Here is a 20,441-nt window from a genome sequence, read left to right as displayed (position 1 = left end):
CATACTGAAAATCTTGTGCCAATCCTTTCTGGCCTGCCAAGTTTCAAAAGAGAGATCAGTCACGAGTCTTATAGGTCTCCCTTTGTATGTGAGGGCACGTTTACCCCTTGCTGCTTTCAGAATTTTCTCTTTATCCTTGTATTTTGCCAGTTTCACTATGATATGTCGTGCAGAGGATCTATTCAAGTTACGTCTGAAGGGAGTTCTCTGTGCCTCTTGGATTTCAATGCCTTTTTCCTTCCCCAGTTCAGGGAAGTTCTCAGCTATTATTTCTTCAAGTACCCCTTCAGCACCTTTCCCTCTCTCTTCCTCCTCTGGGATACCAATTATGCGTATATTATTTCTTTTTAATGTATCACTTAGTTCTCTAATTTTCCCCTCATACTCCTGGATTTTTTTATCTCTCTTTTTCTCAGCTTCCTCTTTTTCCATACCTTTATCTTCTAGTTCACCTATTCTCTCCTCTGCCTCTTCAATCCGAGCCGTGGTGGTTTCCATTTTGCTTTGCATTTCGTTTAAAGCACTTTTCAGCTCCTCGTGACTGTTCCTTAGTCCCTTGATCTCTGTAGCAAGAGATTCTCTGCTGTCCTCTATACTGTTTTCAAGCCCAGCGATTAATTTTATGACTATTATTCTAAATTCACTTTCTGTTATATTATTTAAATGCTTTTTGATCAGTTCATTAGCTGTTGTTATTTCCTGGAGATTCTTCTGAGGGGAATTCTTCCGCTTGGTCATTTTGGATAGTCCCTGGAGTGGTGCGGACCTGCAGGGCACTTCCCCTGTGCTGTGGTGTATAACTGGAGTTGGTGGGCGGGGCCGCAGTCAGTCCTGATGTCTGCCCCCGGCCCACTGCTGGGGCCACAGCCAGACTGTGTGTGCCTTCTCTTCCCCTCTCCTAGGGGCGGGATTCACTGTGGGGTGGCGTGGCCCATCTGGACTACTTGCACACTGCCAGGCTTGTGATGCTGGGGATCTGGCGTATCAGCTGGGGTGGGTAGGCAAGGTGCACGGGGGCAGGAGGGGCAGGCTTAGCTCGCTTCTCCTTAGGTGATCCACTTCAGGAGGGGCCCTGTGGCAACGGGAGGGAGTCAGATCCGCTGCCGGAGGTTTGGCTCCTCAGAAGCACAGAGTTGGGTGTTTGCGAGGAGCGAGCAAGTTCCCTGGCAGGAACTGGTTCCCTTTGGGATTTTGGCTGGGGGATGGGCGGGGGAGATGGCGCTGGCGAGCGCCTTTGTTCCCCGCCAAGCTGAGCTCTGTCGTCCGGGGGCTCAGCAGCTCTCCCTCCCTTTGTCCTCCAGCCTTCCCGCTTTCTGAGCAGAGCTGTTAACTTAGGACCTCCCAGACGCTAAGTCGCGCTTGCTGTCAGAACACAGTCCGTCAGGCCCCTCCGCTTTTGCCAGCCAGAGTCGGGGGCTCTGCTTAGCCGGCGAGCCGCCCCTCCGCCCCGGCTCCCTCCCGCCAGTCCGTGGAGCGCGCACCGCCTCGCCGCCCTTCCTACCCTCTTCCGTGGGCCTCTCGCCGGCGCTTGGCTCCGGAGACTCCGTTCTGCTAATCCTCTGGCGGTTTTCTGGGTTATTTAGGCAGGTGTAGGTGGAATCTAAGTGATCAGCAGGACGCGCGGTGAGCCCAGCGTCCTCCTACGCCACCATCTTCCTCCTCCCTCTCATCCTATATATCTTGAGTATCTTCAAAGTTTTACATTCTGACTTGTTTATTTGAAATTAATGGAAAAAAACCAGGAATCTAAGGAAGAATGAATGTGAAATCATATATAACATGCAATGAGATGAAGCTGTTCTGACCTGGGAACAACACCACACTTGGCACAGTAGCTGCCATTGGGCCTACTACTTGGGCGACTTGGCCATAGTCCACTGGATTTGTTTGGTTTTTGTAGGTTCCACATTTGTGCATTAAAAGGCAACAGGATGGGGGACTCACCCTGAATCTTCCAGTTCTTTGGTGATGACACCAATTCCTGCCATTCCCCCTGGGATACCATAGCACTGTTGATTCACCGTCTTTTCCATGGAGGGGAGGCCTTTCAGAGCATTCTCCTTGATGTCTGCACTGTGGTGGTAGTCTTACCCTAAGGCAAGGAACCAATGTGAGGTGAGGTTGTGCAACGACCAAGCGTGTCTAGTTCCGTTATATGTTTGGGGTCTGGGAAAATGACCTCCAGATGGGGCCACAGACCCGCTGTAGCCATTGTAACTTGGATCTGGGCCGGGGATCCACTTATTACCTAGCCCCAATATTCCTGACTCTAACAGAGGCCTGTGAGGATGATTAGTGACTCTGGGTTTTAATGTCTACCAATGCCCTGTCAAAGGGTCGTCAAAACGCTTGGGTATTCCTCAGCATTGTTACCCAAGTAGATCCCTTTGGTGAAAGACCGGGAGATCAGACTTGGGTGGTATTGCAGGGGGCTGGGGAGACAGTCTTGCCTTCAACCAATGGGCTTGGGTCCAAAAACTGGCTCAGGCCGGGAAACCAGGCAAGAACTTGAGACTTTTTATTGGGGTGGTGTCCCCTCAGCTTCCTGGTCATCCATCCTTGACTTTTTTTTTTTTTTAATGTTTATTTATTCATTTTGAGAGAGTGTGAGTGCATGTTTGAGCAGGGGTGGGCAACAAGAGAGGGAGAGAGAGAACCCTGCATGGAGCCCAGTGCTGGGCTCAATCACACAACCACATGATCATGACACGAGCAGAAATCAAGAGTCTGACGCTTAACCAGCTGAGCCACCCAGGTGCCCCATCTTTGACTTCTTTTAATCGTACAGATTGAGCAGTCTCTTGTTGGCTACCCATCTGTTTTGCCCTTAGGGATGCAGTAACTAATAGGGTTTTGAGTTAATTCCCTTGGATGTTCCTTTCCGGCTGGGAGAAGAGTTTTTCATATTTGAGGGAAAGAGTCCCCACGAATATCTCTTGGCCAGAGGGACAGACCGTGGCAAGTGACAGCCGGTTGTCCACCAAAGCTTGTTAATACAATCAGCACGTACACATTCTCCCCTTACGTGATGCAGAGTGTAACTGAAACGGTAGCTGCCCAGCCTGGAACTACATTTCCCAGCATCCCTTGCATAGAAGTAATGCCAGGTGATGTCACTTCTAGACTGAGGAGGTTAAAAGGCATATGTTCTTATCCAGTCAGTTGCTCTCTTTTTGCCAACTTTGGTTGTGGCTAGGGTAACCTCGGAAGATAAATGTTGAAGAAGGCAGAACCCCTGTCAGCTGGGCCCCTGAATAGCTATAGGAGCAGAGTCAATACCCTCCTATCATTACATCCATCTTGGTCCGTTATGCAAGCAAGAAATGGTCCTTAATAGCAGTGGGCACTTGAAATGTAGGTGTTCGCCAAAGCAGCTGGGGTTACATACTGTGCTCTCTATACATTCTTTATCAAATCTACCTAGAAGAAAATCGTTTCTGTAAGGATGGATTTTTACCAGATTTGAAGGCGTGGCTCTGATGGTCTGGCTAGAGTATAGGTTATGTGACATATCTAAACATCACCGGAGAGGCCCAGGGACGTTTTTCAGAGCTGGGCAGTTATTCACAAGTGAAAATGAAGTATAACTGGGGTGCCTGGGTGGCTCAGTCCGTTGAGCGTCTGACTCTTGATTTCAGCTCAGATCATGATCCCAGGGTCATAGGATCGAGCCCCGCACCAGGCTCTGCTCTGAGCACAGAGCCTGTCTTAAGATTTTCTCTCTCTCTCCCTCTGCCCCTCTCTCCCACTTGCACTCTCTCCTCCCCTCTCTAAAATTAAAAGAAAAAAATGAATTATAATAAAGGACAATGTTAATACAATCAACAAGTACACATTTTCTCTGTCCTAAGCTCCTTGATATAAGCAGTCACGTGGGTCCTTGTAGGCTGTACATCTTACGTACCTCCAGTTCTCTGGCTGTGCTTATCCGGGGCTCTCTGGATGCTCTTGCCACCGATTTAGAGGAAACACTCCCCTGGAGGCCGTGGGTATTGGTTTCCTATTGCTGCTGTAATAAGTTACCACCGACTCAGTAGTTTAAAGCAGTAGTTTATTTGCTCACAGTTCTGGAGGTCAGAAATCTGAAATGAGACCCACAGGGCCAAGACCACGGTGTCACCAGGGCTGGCTCCTCCCAAGGGTTCCAAGCAAGAATCCTTTGCATGCCTGTAAGTTGCCTGCGTGGCTCCACTGTGACCCCTTCTCTGCATCGCTACAGCCTGTGGCTGCTGTCACCACGTCTCCCACTACTGAGCCTGATCTCCTGCCTTCCTCTTACAAGGACACATTGATTGCACTGGCCCCACGAGGATAATCTCAAAACCCTCAGTGTGATCACATTTGCAAAGTGTCTTCTGCCGTAGAAGGTAACCCTCACAGGTCCCGGGGATTAGGATGTGGACACCTTCCAGCCTGCCACAGTGTGGGATGTGGCTTCCATGTGGCTTTGAAAGGCATCAGCTGACAAGGAAATGGGAGGGGACTGGCTCCCCACCTAGTGCAATTCAGCCAATGGGAAACAGGAGACAGGACCAACTCAGGAAATGTCTTTTCTTCCTTCTCCAGGACGGCTGCTCCGAGGCAGGAGTTTCCTATACAACCTGTGCAGAGACATCCCACGTGGCCCCGGTCTTGCTGAGCAACTGTCGGGTCTCCCGGTGGCCCACGGGGAAGCAGGTGCGAGCACGGCAGGGCAGTGCTTTGCATGGCTTCCCATCCTTCTCTGCCTCGCTCCCTTACCCTCGCTGCCCCGGCTGCACTTCCCAAAGCACTAGCACTTGACCTCTGTTCTCCGGGGAGGGGGAGGGGGGAGTCTCAGCCAGGGAGGCCCCCACATTGAAAGTTACCATTAACTCTTTCGTTTAAGAACCAATTCCTGAGCATCTAGTGTGTTCAGACCTGGTCCTGGTTAAGAGTAACAATAACAAATCCAAGAAGATTTCTGCTCTTCTAGAGATGACCTTCTAATTGCGGAAGACTTACCATAAGCAATTAAGTAAGAAAATGCTATTTTGTGGCAAGTGCTCCTTACGGCACGGTGATACAGTAAAGGCTCTTCTATATTTGGTGGTGAGGAAAAGCCTTTCTGGAGAGGTGACATGTAAGCTGAGGCCTGAACGACAAAGAGTCACAGGTGCAGAATCAGGGGAAGGAGAAGTGGGCTGAATGGCCATGTGACATCACATGGGGACCCAGTCTTGCCTTCAACCAATTTGCAACCGATGTGCTTCTCACACGGATGGTTCTAGGTGGCACGGTCTGGTTGAACAGCAGCACAACTTTACTTTTAAAAAATTCATGATTCTACCGAGCAACGGAAGGCCAGATGGTTTAAAATGCAAAATAAACACTTGAAGCAGGAGCTTTCTGCTCGCCGGTAAATGGGACTTTCTCTTTGTCGTGAAGGGATGTGTTTTATTTTAGAAGTAAGTAAGATTTCCTCCTGCTGTGTTTTCAGCTCAACCTCATTTCAGAGGAAGGACCCTGAAACCAGAAGTTCTGAGTCTCTAGCTCCCTCACGTGTATCAGACAGAAATTGGGTTATAAGCCCATTTCCTTCTGTCTCCAGCGTGGTTTTGTTTTTATGATTAGCTGGTATTTGTGTCACAGTGCCTTCTGCTTTGCCTCATTTCAAATGTTTTTGCAAGATCAATTTACATCGTAACTCCGAGCATGGCCTAAAGGAGATGTGGGCTTTGTAACCAGAGGACACAACATCTCTTCAGATTTTCTCTTTGATAGTAAATGTGTTTAATAACACTGTAAAATGTATTATGAAAAAAAGAAAAGTTATAAATGGTTGCTGCTGCCGTATAGAAATGCAGTTGGGTTTTAAAGGAATTTCGATGTTTTATCTAGTGACCTTGCTACATTCATCAACTCTAATAGAAAATCCAACACGATCAGTTGATAAACTAGGTGCTTCATCACGTTAGCTGTAAATAGTGACACTTTTAAATCTCACCCATTCCTCATACGTTTATTCCTCTTTTTGGCTTACTGGCATGGCTAGAACTTTCTCAGCGGGGGTGGGGGAGGGGAGCAGCACTTATCTGTCCCCCCTGAGTCAGCTGAGTGGCCTTGCAGGCCAGGGGCTGGAGTCATCTGCAGGCCCAGCATTTGCATGTCTGGCGGTTGCTGTTGGGAAGATGTGCCCCTTTGGCTCCAAAAGCACGTGTCCCGTGTCCCAAGAGCCTAGCAGATGCTGTAGTGCCCCCCCCCGCCCCCGCCCTGTTTGACCTTAGCTTTGGGTGTCATGTGGGAGCCCTCCTGTCACACTCTGTCGGGAGAGGAGAATTAGACCCCACCTTTTCATGGGAGGATCGTCAAAGAATTTGTGGATATGTCTAAAGACAGCACGGTGGGTTCTCCGGCCCAAATCATTTACATTTCTCCCTCACACGTTTCTGGGCACGTGATGCCAATCCCATGACTGGGGCTCAGCTCCACTGACTGGGAATCATTCTCCATGGGTTCTTGGATATACCCTGAGTCATCCTTCTTTTTTTTCCATCAGTGCCACAGACTTCTATGCCTCCCGGTTTCCCCTGTGGGAAGGACGGTCTCCATGGCAGTTATGGCTGCCCCACGACTGTCCATGGGGGACAGAAAACTTGCCTCTGTAGCACACAGCTCTTCTAGTCCGTGTTAACCAGCTGCACTTGAGAAACCACACCCAACGAGCCTCGTTCACCCTGGAACTTGATTGACGTGACAAAATCTTGGGCTTGAGGCCCGAACCCTGGATGCCTTAATAAGCAAGGCTTTGATGGGTCTGGAGAGGGAGGGAGTGTATTTTGCATAGAGCTAGTGGCTGGAATAATCTGCAGACGCACCCGCGTGTTGAGGTTGAGAAGACCGACCAGTTGGGGAACAGCCCCTGTGGGGCTTGTCTGTCTCTATGTGGCCTCCTTACAGAGGCGTGTTTAGCACAGAATCTTCAGGTTGGTGAGATTTCTTTCATGTCCGCTTTGTCCTCCTCAGGTGTAGGTCGCCCTGGCCTCACAAGCTATACGGTGTCAGTTCTACCACATTCTATCAGAAGTGGAGTGACTATGGCTGGCCGATATTCACGGGGATTAGAGTTCACCTTTTGTATGGGAGGGGTTATCAGGAAGTTGCAATGTTTTTTTAATTTTTCTAATGTTTATTTTGAGACAGAGTGTGAGTGAGGGAGGGGCCGAGAGACGGAGAGAGGGAACCCCAAGCAGGCTCCGCACGGTCAGCCTGACGTGGGGCTACATCTCATGAATCCATGACCTGAGCCGAAACCAAGAGTTGGATGCTCCACCGACTGAATCATGCAGGTGCCCCAAAAAGTTGCAAGGTGTATTATTTTGTTGTTGTTGTTGTTTTAAGGTTATTTATTTTGAGAGGAGGGTGGGTGGAGAGAGAGAGAGGGAGAGAATCCCAAACAGGCTCCACACTGTCAGTGCAGAGCCCAGCGTGGGGCTTCATCCCACAAACCGGGAGATCATGACCTGAACTGAAACCGAGAGTTGGCCATTCATCTAAATGAGCCACCCAGGCGCCCCAAGAAGTTGCAACAGTTTTTAAAACTACCCCACACGCTAAATTGCAAAGGAGGCTGGGGAATGGATTCTGTAGCTTAGCGTTGACCGCAAGCTACAACTTAGGGGAATTCTATTGTAAAAGGTCAAAGAAGAAAAAGGACAAATGGTCAAAGGGCAGATCCCCAGGGGATGGTTAGCAGTCTCTGCCCCAGGCAGCTTTGCAAGAGATTAAAATCAAAGCCAGGTTGTCACAGCCGAAGAGATATGAGCAGGGCGGAAGGTCATTTCAGGCAAGAGAAGAATCTGTGTGGACGGATGAGGGGGTCACGTGTGTCTGTCTACATCAGGGGAAGCTGGTGATGGCACAATGGTAAACGAGGGGCGTGTCCACGTAAAGAAAAAAAGAAAGGATTTGGATTTTCGGGTAGCTTTGTGAGAGAAGCAAGCTTGGATATGAATGCTCTGTCCCCTGCAGTTTTGTCATTTTTCCGCCAAGTGTGCTTAGATTATAAAGGTGGCCGTAATTCTTCAACCTCTTGAGTGACTTTGCAGCAACTTCCATCATGATACGGAGGGGCGCCTGGGTGGCTCAGTCGGTTGGGAGTCCAACTTCGGCTCAGATCATGATCTCGCAGTTCGCGAGTTCGAGCCGCGCATCGGGCCCTGTGCTGACAGCTCGGAGCCTGGAACCTGCTTCGGATTCTGTGTCTCCCTCTCTCTCTGCCCCTCCCCTGCTCATGCTCTGTCTCTATCTCAAAAATAAGTAAAACATTAAAAGAAAAAAAAAAGATATGGAGTCTGGTTCCCCACCTCTTGGCTCTGGTCTGGCATTGGGTCTGGCTTTGGCCAGTAGAATGTCGCAGACGTGACCGTGTGCCAGTTTTGAGCGTAAGCCCCAAGAGGCTCTGCCTATACCTACTCGCTTTCACGAGACCTTGCCAAATGCCGAGAATCAGCCAAGGCCAGCTGACTGCGACCAAGAGAGAGATCACATGGAACAGAGCCCGGCCCTCTCACTGAGGCCCCAGACACATGAGAAAGCGGAGGCAGCATCCACAGAGTTGACCCGGATGCAACCGAACTAAGTCATGAATAAGCCCAGCTCCAACTGATGACCTATAGAATCACGACCTGAATAAATTGTTGTTTCAGCCACTGAACGCTGGAACGATTTGTTGCATAGCAAAGCTGTTAGAGCAAGTTACAGAACCTGCTTTCTGGATCTCAGGATCCTCAGGGTAAACACGGGTTTGCTAGCACCTCCACCATGGCTACTGGGAGGCCACGATGGGAGGGAGGATGGTACGCGAAGCCTGAAACAGAATGTTCTGAGCAAATGGTACGCTAATGTCATGGATCACATCAGAGAAAGATGGTCCAGGGAAAGACACGATGAGAGTAAAAGGGGGCATTACTTAGAAACCCCCATTCTGCTCATTTCTGTCTCCTGGATTTTCCTCAGTCATGTGTTCTACTGGCTTGTGCTCACGTATCACAAATCTGCATTTTTCAGCTCCGCTGTCTTTGAAAACTCCCACCCTCACACTCTCGCTTGCCAGGCCCCTTCGACACATTAGCAGGTGGTCCGATTAGAGTCAACTTGTTTCATCTATTTATACCTTCTACCCCCCAACTTGTCTCCAAGCAATTAAGACAATTTTTCTATTTCTTTTGCAAACCCCACTGAGATTGTGTGTGTGTGTGTGTGTGTGTGTGTGTGTTTTAACCCAAATAAGAATTTAGTAAATATTTAGTAAATTAAAGTCAACTAAATTATGTTGTGGTTGGTGTTGATCATTGGGGTTACCTTATTTCTAATCAGGAGGCCTGTTACATTTGCTCAATGTCAAGTCACTAAGTAAACTTACAGAGAACAGTTCCCCCAAGAGATCAGAGTTACCAGAATCCCTCATTTTCCCTTCTGGCATGTCTTGAGGGATTGATGAGAATTCTAATTCGGCAACTAGTTCCCACCAGCAATGTCTGGATGCCTAGGGGGAGTCGGCCCTGTTTATGTCTCAAGCCACTAATCAACTGTAATCCTGTTCTTACTTGAAAGGGAAAAGAAGTCTCTGGGAAAACTAAAGATAGGAACAAATGATACACTTTGAAAACCTCTTTAATTTTCCCACAGAAACTTTGCCCCACACAAAGTGCTTAAAGCTTTCTAAGTATCTTTTTACTTGCTTTAGAGGTTTTCTTGAAGAAGATGCAACTTTCTTATTGAAAGATTGTTGACTGATGTGTCCTTTCTGTGGTGTGCAGGACCAAGCTTTCGGAGCCAACCACACATCCCATCCAGCTCCACATTGTGATGTCACCTTGGAGCCTGAATCGAGCCATGGTGGGAAGGACGGACGCCATGAAAACCGGCCAACACTACAAAGCGGGACTGTTTTCCTCAGGGAGAGCCAGTGGCTAAACATTTGCCAGCACATCCCTGCCTAAGCTCCAGGTACCTGGGAATTACAGCTTTCCTCTTCTTGAGCACAGACACAAAGCTTCACCAGGAAAACATCAAGCACCTTTCTCCCTGCCAGGCAGAATACTCTTTAGTGGGGGAGCCCTTAGAATGGGGACAAAATGAAATCATGACCAAGATCTGTGCTGAGTAGGGAAGAGGGTGGCGTGAGACAAGGCGAGAGGCAGGCGGGACAGAGAACACAGCCCTGGAGTAGACATTCGTATGTTGGTGAGACAAAGTTATAGGAGAGCTTTTAGGAGAGGGATGCCTTTGGGTACTTTATAAGGATCCCTCCAGATGTCTGGTCTGTCAACAGCATATATAGGGGGGAGGGTTACTTAGAAATCCCCATTCTGCACCTGAGGTGGTAGAACACAGGGACCAATGAAGATGCTGTCTGGAGCTAGGATAAGGGAGTTGGAGCATGGCTCCTGACCTTTGCCCTAACAGCCGCCCCACACCATCTCCTCCCCCACACCTGCACTTGGGCTGCTTCCAGGGCCTTCCGCCATCCTGCAAGGCCAGCTTAAGACCCAGCACTCCCTCACCTGCAGTCTTCCCTGGCCATCCCGGTCACATCTCTCCACATGCTCTGGACAGGCATGACGCTGGATTTCTTGGGCCATGTGAAGGGAGGACAGTGCCGCTCTCCTGGAGAGGCTTTTGTCCATATGCTGATGGCTCGAGTAGAAATGAGAGATGATGCTGAGCCAGTCTATGCTGATGAGGACGTGCAGGGAGAGAAGGGAAGCAGAGGGCTCGTTCAAAATAGCGGACAAGAAATGCTTGAAGCAACAACCTCAAAACTGGGGCCTCTAGTCCTTGTATAAAACGTGGAAGCAAAATCCTAATTATAACGGACCATTGTGATCCCGTCCTGTGGTTCTGCAAAATGTTACTATTGGGGAAACCAGGCGAAGGGTATCTGGGTCTGCCTGTATGTGTTAATGCAGCTTCGTCTGCATCTGTACCGCTTCTAATAACACATTAAAACAAAGGAAGCCGCTGACCTGTAAAGGTCTATGTGTAGAGACCTGTGTTCTGGCTTTGGTGCTGCTACAGTGCCTAAGTTGAGGCACTCTGCCTTCCTTTGCCCACTTGCTGCATTTACAGCTGGGGAAGAGGCAGCCTTCTGCGATGCGGGAGGTCACAGAGTGAGTCCCGAGTGGTGAGCAGGGCCGAAGGCCCTTCTGCCAATTTCCCTGTGGGCTGGAAATGAAAACACCACCACCCATGGAGTCTAGCTCATCTTCCTTCTCATCTCGAGGCCACAGGCACTCAGCATCACCTGCCTTCAGGGGACTTCCCAGTCCCTGTGGAGTGGGAAGCCGCTCTGGACACGAGCAGAGGTGAGATTCAGAGGTAAGAGAAAGGGACATCGGGGGACTGGTACCACTCATGCCCCACGTCTGGCCAGGGCAACCAGGTGAGATCCCGGGGTGAGCGCTGGTTCCTTGGGTAGATCAGTGGCCAGACAGGCTGCCTCTGTTTCTGCTCCACAGTGAGCAAGGCTGCAAGCAGGCCGAAGGGTCAGATTTCACCATCCGGCACATTATGGGGCTACGAGACCATTTGACATAAACACACATTTCAGGGCCTTAGACTTCTGGATTTCACTGAATCTTTACTTTCTCTGCCTTCTTGGAGTCCTGCCGCATGTCTAAAAGAGCAGTTAAGAGGTCTACACGTCCACTTAAAGATAATTAAGTTATGAGACGTGCAGCTTAGTGATGCCAAAAGCATGAAAACCAAACCAACAATCAACAGAACTAAAAGGCAACCAACAGAATGGGAGAAGATATTTGCCAATTATATATCGGATACAAGGTTAGTATCTGAGATCTACAAAGAACTTCTCAAACTCAACACCCATAAAACAAGTAATCCAGTGAGAAATGGGCAAAAGATGTGAACACTTTTCGAAAGACATCCAGATGGCTAACAGACACACGAAGAGATGCTCAACATCACTCATCATCAAGGAAATACAAATCAAAACCACAATGAGAAACCACCTCACACCTGTCAGAATAGCTAAAATAAAAAACTCAGGAAACAGCAGATATTGGCAAGGATGCAGAGAGAGAGGGAACCCTTTTGCACTGTTGGTGGAAACTCAAACTGGTACAGCCACTCTGAGGTTTCTCAAAAAATTAGAAATAGAGCTGCCCTATGACCCAGCAATTGCATTTGTAGGTATTTATCCAAAGGATACAAAAACGCTGATCCAAAGGGGCACATGCACCACAATGTTTATAGCAGCACTATCAACAACAAATTACGGAAAGAGCCTAAATGTCCATCGATTGACGAACGGGTAAGGAAGTGGTATGTGTGTGTGTGTGTCTGTGTGTGTGTGTATATATATAACACACATATATATATATATATATATATATATACACACACACACAATGGAATATTAATGAAAAGGAAATCTTGCTATTTGCAACAACACGGATAGAACTAGAATGTATTATGCTAAGCAAAATAAGTCAGAAAAATAGGATTCATTCATGAAATTTAAGAAACAGATGAACATGGGGAAGGGAAGGAAAAATAAGATTAAAAACAGGGAGGCAAACCATAAGAGATTCTTTTTAAAAAAAATTTATTTATTTTTGAGACAGAGGCAGAGCATGAACGGGGGAGGGTCAGAGAGAGAGGGAGACACAGAATCGGAAGCAGACTCCAGGCTCCGAGCCATCAGCCCAGAGCCCGACGCGGGGCTCGAACTCACGGACCATGAGATTGTGACCTGAGCCAAAGTTGGATGCTTAACCGACTGCGCCACCCAGGTGCTCCAAGAGATTCTTAAAATGAGAGAACTGAGGATTGCTGGAGGGGAGGTAGGTTGGGGATGGGCTAAATGGGTGATGGGCATTAAGGAGGTCGCTTGTTGGGATGAGCACTGGGTGATTTATGTAGGTGATAAATCACTAAATTCTATTCCTAAAACCATTATTATACTATATGTTAACTAGCTTGGGTTTAAATTAAGAAAAAAAAAAGCAAACCCAAACCCCATAATGTCTTTCGAGTCACCCTGATAAAGAAAACACACTGCGTGATAGCTAATGTCTTTTATTGTCAGACTTTCTTTGAGCCAACAGACCATGATTTCGCATAGCTGTCCTGGAGGGATAAGGCAATTTTTTTTTCTTTCTTTGTGGGTAGACTTAGTTGGCCTAAGTCTTTACAACTTTTCTATATAAAAATAAAAGTCCGAGACCAGATTATTTTTTTTTCTGGCCATAAACACTGATTTATTTACAGGCACCTGGTCAGACTATCATTATAAACTTGGGAGAAGACGTATTATATTAAAGCCTTAGCATTTATACTGTCAGGGTCCTTTACAAGACTTGCTCATGCATTACACCCTTCGGGAACGTGGCATCTTGCCGCCATATCCATCGTGGTATTTGGTAATCTACCCGGAGCGATCCAGACTAACCTTCAAAGAAAACTTTCTTAACTTAAATTTTTTTAGGAACTAAAGACTCAAAAAATGACTTCATATCGTTCTAAAAACAGCACTGGAGCCAGCTGTTGAAGAGTGGTTTATAAATACAATTATTTGTATAGGCTGCATATCTGTTTATAATACAGCAGATGCAGAGTGCAGACTTTTGCTACATGTAAAACAGAACGGAGTCAAAAATGTGGTTTTCGAAATACAGCAAAGACAGGAAAACCCAGGATTCTGGTGTGTTAATAAAACCACCTCATAAAGTAACGACTGAAGACTAGAACTCTGAACTATTAAAATATACAGACTGTTTACACCATTGCACATCCTTTTTCCCTTTGCTTTTAATGCTCATGAGACAGTGATTAAAGTGATGAGTTTATGAACACATGGGCGCACAGGCAGGCACACAGACTTAAAAGATGAAACAAAAAAGTTAATATATGTCCATGAGGAAGGCTGCCAGCAGCACTCCAACTAAAATATCCTGTCCCCTTGTGCTCCCTCTGTCCCCCCTCCCGACCCCCTCACCTTCCCTCCAAGTAGGGAAATCAGGCTGGGAGGTTAGTGCAGAATTGATAGATGAACACCCCCCACCAAGCTTTGTAAGTCTCCCCCCAAACAGGGGCTGGGGAGGCATTTCCCTTCAGTAGCACGGTTAAGGTCAATTAGTGTTGGTTCCACACGTTAAGGCACTTCTGGCTGCTTTGGTGGCAGCGTGGGGGCTTTTTTCCTCTCTGTCTTAAGGCATGTGTCATCTAAGAGTAGTAAAGCTTTCGAAACTGGGCGGACTGTTAAGGTTGACAGCTTAATACAGGATCGCGGACGTCGACGGGGCGAAAGGACCCTGGGAGACGCCTCCCTCCGACGAGGGGCTTCCAGAAGCGGGGGCAGCTCTGCCCTGGCTGGCCGAGGCCAGAGGGTGGCCCATCCGGACGCTGAAGACATGCCGACTCCCTCCCGCCTTCACCTGGAGCTGCCCTGGCTGCTCACGGAGCGCGACGCGCTGTAGCGTTTCTTCACGATCATGCTGATGTAGGCTTTCATGAGCTTGGCCACATCGACCACCTGCCCAGGGGGAGCAGAAGGGGCACACGGTCAGAGTCTCGGCCGGGATGATGCCCCCCCCCCCCCCCCGTCCCCCAGGTTTGGAGGAGGCCGAGAGCTCAGCTGCTTTAACCTGTTCCTGGGCAGTGAGAAGGGAAGTCGTGGCTTCTCCGAACACGGTGGGCACCACCTGGTGGTTCTTCCACACAAAAATGACAATTCTGCGTGGTGTACGATTGTCAGATTTCACACGTTAGGGGAAAAAAAACAAACCCGCCCGAGGACACTAAAGTCTGTGGGTATCGTTCGGGCTGGGATCACTATCCCGACTTAAAATGATGGTAAATGAGGGGCCCCTGGGTGGCTCGGGTGGTTAAGCATCCGACTCTTGGTTTCAACTCAGGCCATGATCTCGTGGTTCATGAGTTCGAGCCTCACGTCAGGCTCTGCACTGACAGTGTAGAGCGTGCTTGGGAGTCTGTCTCTCTGTCTCTCTCTCCTCCTCTCTCTCCGCCCCTCCCCTGCTCATCCTTGCTCTTTCTCAAAATGTTAAAAAAAAAAAAAAAAAAAATGCTGGTAAAGGCCAGATCCCACAATCCCAGCTTGTGAACACTATTATCGTAGTCAACTCATCATGCTGCGGCTGCAGAACAGAAAGAGGCTCGACGGGCCTGCGGACAAATCACAGGTGCCGGCTGCGACCTCGCAGTAGCTCCTTCCCATGATGCGGTCACCGCCACCCCCTGGGGCCCGACCCTTCCCAGGCTGGCCTGCATCCCTCTTCAGGCATCCTGACCTCCTTCCATTTCCCTCCTTCCCCCTCCCTTTTAATCCCGCCCAATCCCACCCACGGCAGTTGGTAAAACCACGGTCATTGCATCAGGCACAATCAGACGCCCACAGTGGCTCCCTCTCCTTTCCTGGTGTCCACCAAACCTGGCAGCCAGGCGCCTTGGACCCTCCAGCCGGGGGCCCCGCCTCTTCCGTCTCACTGCAGGCCTCCCGTCGGCCTAGTCTGCCTCCTGCACCGCAGCCCTGGTGTCACTGCTACCTCCCAGCGCCCTGGGCGCCCTCCTGGCCTCCAGTCCATCACTCCGCACCAGTGGCCAAATCGGAAGCCACTCACTCATGTCTGTTTTCCACCTTTGCTCGCTAGGAGCCCCCTAAGCAGAGCCCTTCATAAAGGCTTCTGGATTTATCATGATGCTGATGACTGCATTTTAAGCTTCAGAGCAGATGGCACGCACATTTAAAGGCTCTTTCTTGCAATCCTGTGAGCCAGAATTAGCTCCGGCCAGGGTGGTCGTGCCCCTCACTCCCTTCAGCTGGCATTCACTGCCGTTATCATCAGCTGATTGGCACGAGGCTCTATTGCCAAACTATATATATTCTGGACATCTACATCATTCCCTTCCCCTTTCCTCTAGGGGTAAGACCCCACTGATAAAACGAAACCAAATTTCTCTGCTGCAAACATAGAAGAAACTGGAGATTCGATTTTGGCCCCCGAGGAACCTGAAGCTGGGGAGGGACCGCCACGCTGTAATTTCATATATTTTACAGCAAAACAAAATTACCCAAAGGCCCCAGGAAACGGGGTGTCATTTTTCTGTGTTGTCAAGGCCACAAATGATTTCCTTGGTTCGCCTCTTACCTCACTGGTTTCAAAGAGCAGTTCCCTCTCGTCAACCACGATCTTGTACGTGTTTGCCAGAGGCGCCCCAAACGAGAGGATGTGCTCGTACTGGAAGGCCTCTAACGGTCTTCCCTCCCCACGCTTGTAGACAGAAACAGCGTCCGCGCTGACGCCCAACCAGAGGTCCTGGGGGAAGCCGCCTTCCTTGCACTGCGGGCAAGAGTCAGATCACAAAGCAATTAGGAGCAGGAGAGAGGGAGCCAAGCCCCGTACGCAGAACACCAGATTCACCCAAGGCGTGTTCACGCCTGGGAGAACCGAATGAGGATATACGGCATCTCCTTGGCTGTCTTGGTTGATTTCTGACCGGTTGACCCATCCTGTGCATCGGGAAAACTTAATCGGTGAATGCCAACATCGTGCTTCGACTCCACCAATGGAGACCATCGCTCTCCGCCTCACCGGATTAGCTCTCGGAGGTGGCCCGAGCTCGCCAGCAAACCCACCAGCTTGAGCCCATCTCCTGTATCTAGGTCTTCCTCCGACCCTTTTTTGGATAATTATTCTTCAAATACAAAATCGAAGATCAGGGGAAAAATTCTCCAAAACACTCTGTGCCTAGCAGTCCTGGCTCCTTTTGAAAAATAGGGTTCTTGACAAGAGGCAGCAGTGACCTCCTATGAGCACAGCGGTAACAGGAATATCACTGGCTTCGTAACAGGCTTCCCTGCATGGATTGGTGTTGGAAAACAAGAGCCCTGATGTAGGGATGAGAACACAGGGCTGATGGGAACCAATACAAATGGGAGGGATTGGCGGGGGGAGTGCTGGGTGGCTCAGACAGTTAAGCATATGACTTCGGCTCAGGTCATGCTCTCATGGTTCATGAGTTCGAGCCCTGTATCAGGCTCTGTGCTGACAGCTCGGAGCCTGGAGCCTGCTTCGGATTCTGTGTCTCCCTCTCTCTAGCCCTCCCCTGCTCATGCTATCTCTCTCCCTCTCTCTCTCTCTCTCTCAAAAATAAAAATAAAAAATTAAACGAAAAACAAATGGGAGGGATATACATTAGTGACACCAAGAAGAGGTGTTGTACAAAGCATCTGATTTACACCTAAAAACAAACCTAACTGAACCACCAAACCAAAGATAGAATCCAGTGAAAAGCCATGAAGGGATCTTGGAAAAGATAATCAATATTTACATCTTTATAAAGCCTCATTTAAAAGTCATCAGATACCAAACATGCAGAAAGAAAAATGAAAGCTCATTTAGACCAGGGGCTGGTAAAGCTACCTGTTAAGGGACAGGGAGTAAATATTTTGGGTTTTGTGGGCCACGTGGTCTCTGTCATAGCTATTCAATACCACCATTTTGGTGTGAAAAAAGCCAGAGAAGACAGAGAAAGGAAGGAATATTACTGTGTTCCAATAAAACATTATAAAAGGTGGCAGAAAGGATTTGGCCCGTGGACTGCCAAGTCTTGATCTAGACCACTAGTAAGATTTCCTTTCAATAAATGGTCTTTAAAAAAAAAAAAAAAAAAAAAGAGGTATGAGTCAGTATGGGTTAATGCTAATAGCAAAATTCCAATTGTGACACAAATTCTTCCCTGCCAACAGATAGTCATGGGGGGAAAAAAAACAAACGTAAAATCCTAGTTGACCCATGTTGTTAAACATGGGGTTGAACTGTGCGGGTCCGCCAATATGCGGATTTTTTTTTTTTAACGGTATGTATTTTCTCTTATGATTTGCTCAGTAACATTTTTCTCTAGCTGCGTTGTAAGAATACAGTATGTAATACATATAACATGCAAAATACGTGTTAACTGTTCATGTTCTTGGTAAAGTTTTCGGTCAACAGCAGGATCATTAGCAGGTATGCTTTTAGGGAGTCAAAAATTATACGCGGATTTTCAACCGCCTGGGGGTCGGCGCCCCAACCCCAATGTCGTTCAAGGGCCGATTGTATCCAAAATTTATAATTCTATGTACACAATTCTAAAAAAAATTTAAAAAAATATTAAATACAGATTTTTACCAGCACTTTTTGATTGGATCTATCTAGAGCTTCCCTCATAAAGAAGAGAGGGGTTCCTGGGTGGCTCAGTTGGTTAAGCGTCTGACTCTTGATTTCGGCTCAGGTCACGATCTCATGGTTTGGGAGAGCGAGCCCAGCACTGGACTCTGCGCTGGCAGCACGGAGCCCGCTTGGGATTCTCTCTCCCTCTCTGCACCTCCCCCCCACGCACCAGCGCTCTCTCTCAAAACAAATAAAATAAATAGAAGTTACTTAAGAAGAGGTGACATCTTAATTTTCCATTCGCTCCTAATGTTGTGAAAGCATTTGCTACCAGACCGTTTGGTGGATGAGAGGGTGTGTTAATGGTAAAGTGTGGTGGGGGGCCTCTAACACAAGGGGGCCAGAGAACAAAGGCTCCATCTTGCCTCACCCCCAGCCAAAGTAGTCGGCCAAGGCCACACCGAAAGGCGCTCTTAGGCCAGTTGATCCCAGAAGCAACAGCCCTCACCTCCACATCAAAGAGCGTCGACCCATAGCCTGGCCACTCCTTGATCAAGGCCATGTACTTGGCCATGGCCTGCTCCTGGCCCATTCCCTGCAATTTCTTCCATTTGTCAATGATGCTGGCCCGAGCCGAGGAGACTTCCTCCTTGATCCACATGTCCAGCAACTGCTCTTCCTCGACCTTCTGTCGGACGACAGACCCCGTCCGGAAGCTCCGCCTCAGCGTCCCCTCCAGGAAGCTCGTCCGCCTCTTCTCCAGCCGCTCACACGGGGTGAAGCTTTTGGTCGACTGGCTGATGCGGGCCTTCAGCCTCTGCACGGAGTAGACGTCCTCGAGGGGCGGCACGGAGGCATGCAGGGAGTAGTCCCCCTGCAGGTACTGGAGCCGCAGGGCAGCGAGAACCTGGAGGTTCTCTTCGGGGGCCGGGTAGTGGCCACGGATAACAGCTTCGTGTGCCTGAAAGGAGGCGGCGGGCAGCGGCAGCATTAGGGGCGCGTGAGCCTAAATCCGCCAGCTTTCCCCTCCCATGTCACCTCCCCTGCAAACTATACCCTCACCCCCTTTGGCTGCTTTACATTTCCCTAGCCCAGACAGCATCGAACCCATATTTTATCCCTCAATAGGGATAGGAGTTCAAATACAACACGCAGTAGTTTCATTCTAGAAAGGCGTCACAGAGCAGCTGTCCCTGTGCATGCTGGGAAACATACCGCTATGCCCAACCTCTAAGGACCAACCGCTAACCTAGCAGCGGAATGAACAGGTTTTAGCCCTGTTCCCCAGCAGAGGAATCCATTTCTGCAGGTTCCTCGTACCTGTTCAAACATAAACGCAAATTCCACACTGTCTTCTGGCACGTTGTCTGTGTCCAAGAAGCAGTAGAGTTTGAAGTAGAATTTCCAGGGCCGGTCCCCCACCTCCGATGTGGCAGCCAGCCTACAGACAGAAGAGACGTTCAGAAAGCACAAGGAGCTGACTTGAGATGGCTCGTTCCAAGGACACAGACATTCTGTCCGTGCTCAGGTAACACGGTGTGGATGGGGACAGAGGCAGAGAAAACAGAACAAGGGCGAGGCTGATTACCAGAGTCCCTTACGTTATTTAGCCAGAGGTGAAAAATGACGCTTTCTTTCTCGTCTCACTTCAAGACCATAAACTTCAGTTAAACTGTGCTAACAAGTATTTTCTGAGTCACCCAGTCAAATCAGTACTGGCTAAGCCTTATGCGGAGTCCATAGAAAGAAAACAAACAAAGGCTATATATATATATATATATCTTCATTCCCTTTACTAATCCTCGAGTAAACTACAGTATTTATAAAAATCAACATGAATAGCACGTGTTTAAACTGTACAGGAATTCTGGGGCGCCTGGGTGGTTCAGTCGGTTAAGCGTCCCACTCTTGATTTTGGCTGAGGGCATGATCTCACGGTTCACGGGATCGAGCCCCATGTCGGGCTCTGTGCTGACAGCGCAGAGCCTGATTCAGATTCTCTCTCTCTCTCTCTCTCTCTGCCCCTCCCCCGCTCAGACTCTGTCTCCCCTAAAAAAAACACACATTAAAAAATACTGAATAGGAATATCTTTTGTGTTACTTAGGAGATAGGGAAGTCATAGATGAAATATTGTACATCCAAGAGGTGTAAAATGCATTTTGAACAATTTATGAGTTTGCTTGTATCTGTTAGCTCAGTTTCAAAGCTAATGACAAGTGAAAAGCATAGACTCAAGAAATTCCAAGATAATGAGTATAGCAGGGACCTGAGAGAAAGAATGGGGT

At 48.6% G+C, this 20,441-nt stretch overlaps 1 protein-coding gene and 1 long non-coding RNA gene across 8 annotated transcripts in view; one reads left to right on the top strand and one right to left on the bottom strand.

Annotated features, from left to right (window-relative positions):
* LOC123578620 overlaps window positions 1-20,441 on the top strand; it is a 46,917-nt gene that overhangs the window by 19,975 nt on the left and 6,501 nt on the right. For all 3 annotated transcript variants that reach the window (XR_006702441.1, XR_006702442.1, XR_006702439.1), the window contains exons 2-4: window positions 4,567-4,677; window positions 9,780-9,969; window positions 11,092-11,340. This is a non-coding gene — a long non-coding RNA (uncharacterized LOC123578620). The remainder of the gene's footprint in view (window positions 1-4,566; window positions 4,678-9,779; window positions 9,970-11,091; window positions 11,341-20,441) is intronic.
* Window positions 13,047-20,441, bottom strand: part of MYO10 (myosin X) — a 230,219-nt gene continuing 222,824 nt past the window's right edge. For all 5 annotated transcript variants that reach the window (XM_045441547.1, XM_045441556.1, XM_045441574.1 and 2 more), the window contains 4 exons: window positions 19,476-19,596; window positions 18,664-19,116; window positions 16,152-16,343; window positions 13,047-14,518 (listed from right to left, as the gene is read on the bottom strand). In XM_045441547.1, coding sequence (XP_045297503.1) covers window positions 14,417-14,518; window positions 16,152-16,343; window positions 18,664-19,116; window positions 19,476-19,596 — 868 coding nt within the window. In that variant the 3' untranslated portion in view covers window positions 13,047-14,416. The remainder of the gene's footprint in view (window positions 14,519-16,151; window positions 16,344-18,663; window positions 19,117-19,475; window positions 19,597-20,441) is intronic.

This window comes from Leopardus geoffroyi, chromosome A1 (assembly GCF_018350155.1).
Source record: "Leopardus geoffroyi isolate Oge1 chromosome A1, O.geoffroyi_Oge1_pat1.0, whole genome shotgun sequence".
Classification (NCBI taxonomy): Eukaryota; Metazoa; Chordata; class Mammalia; order Carnivora; family Felidae; genus Leopardus; species Leopardus geoffroyi.
The sequence above is the reverse complement of the archived record's forward strand: the minus strand, read 5'-3'. Positions and strand labels throughout refer to the sequence as shown.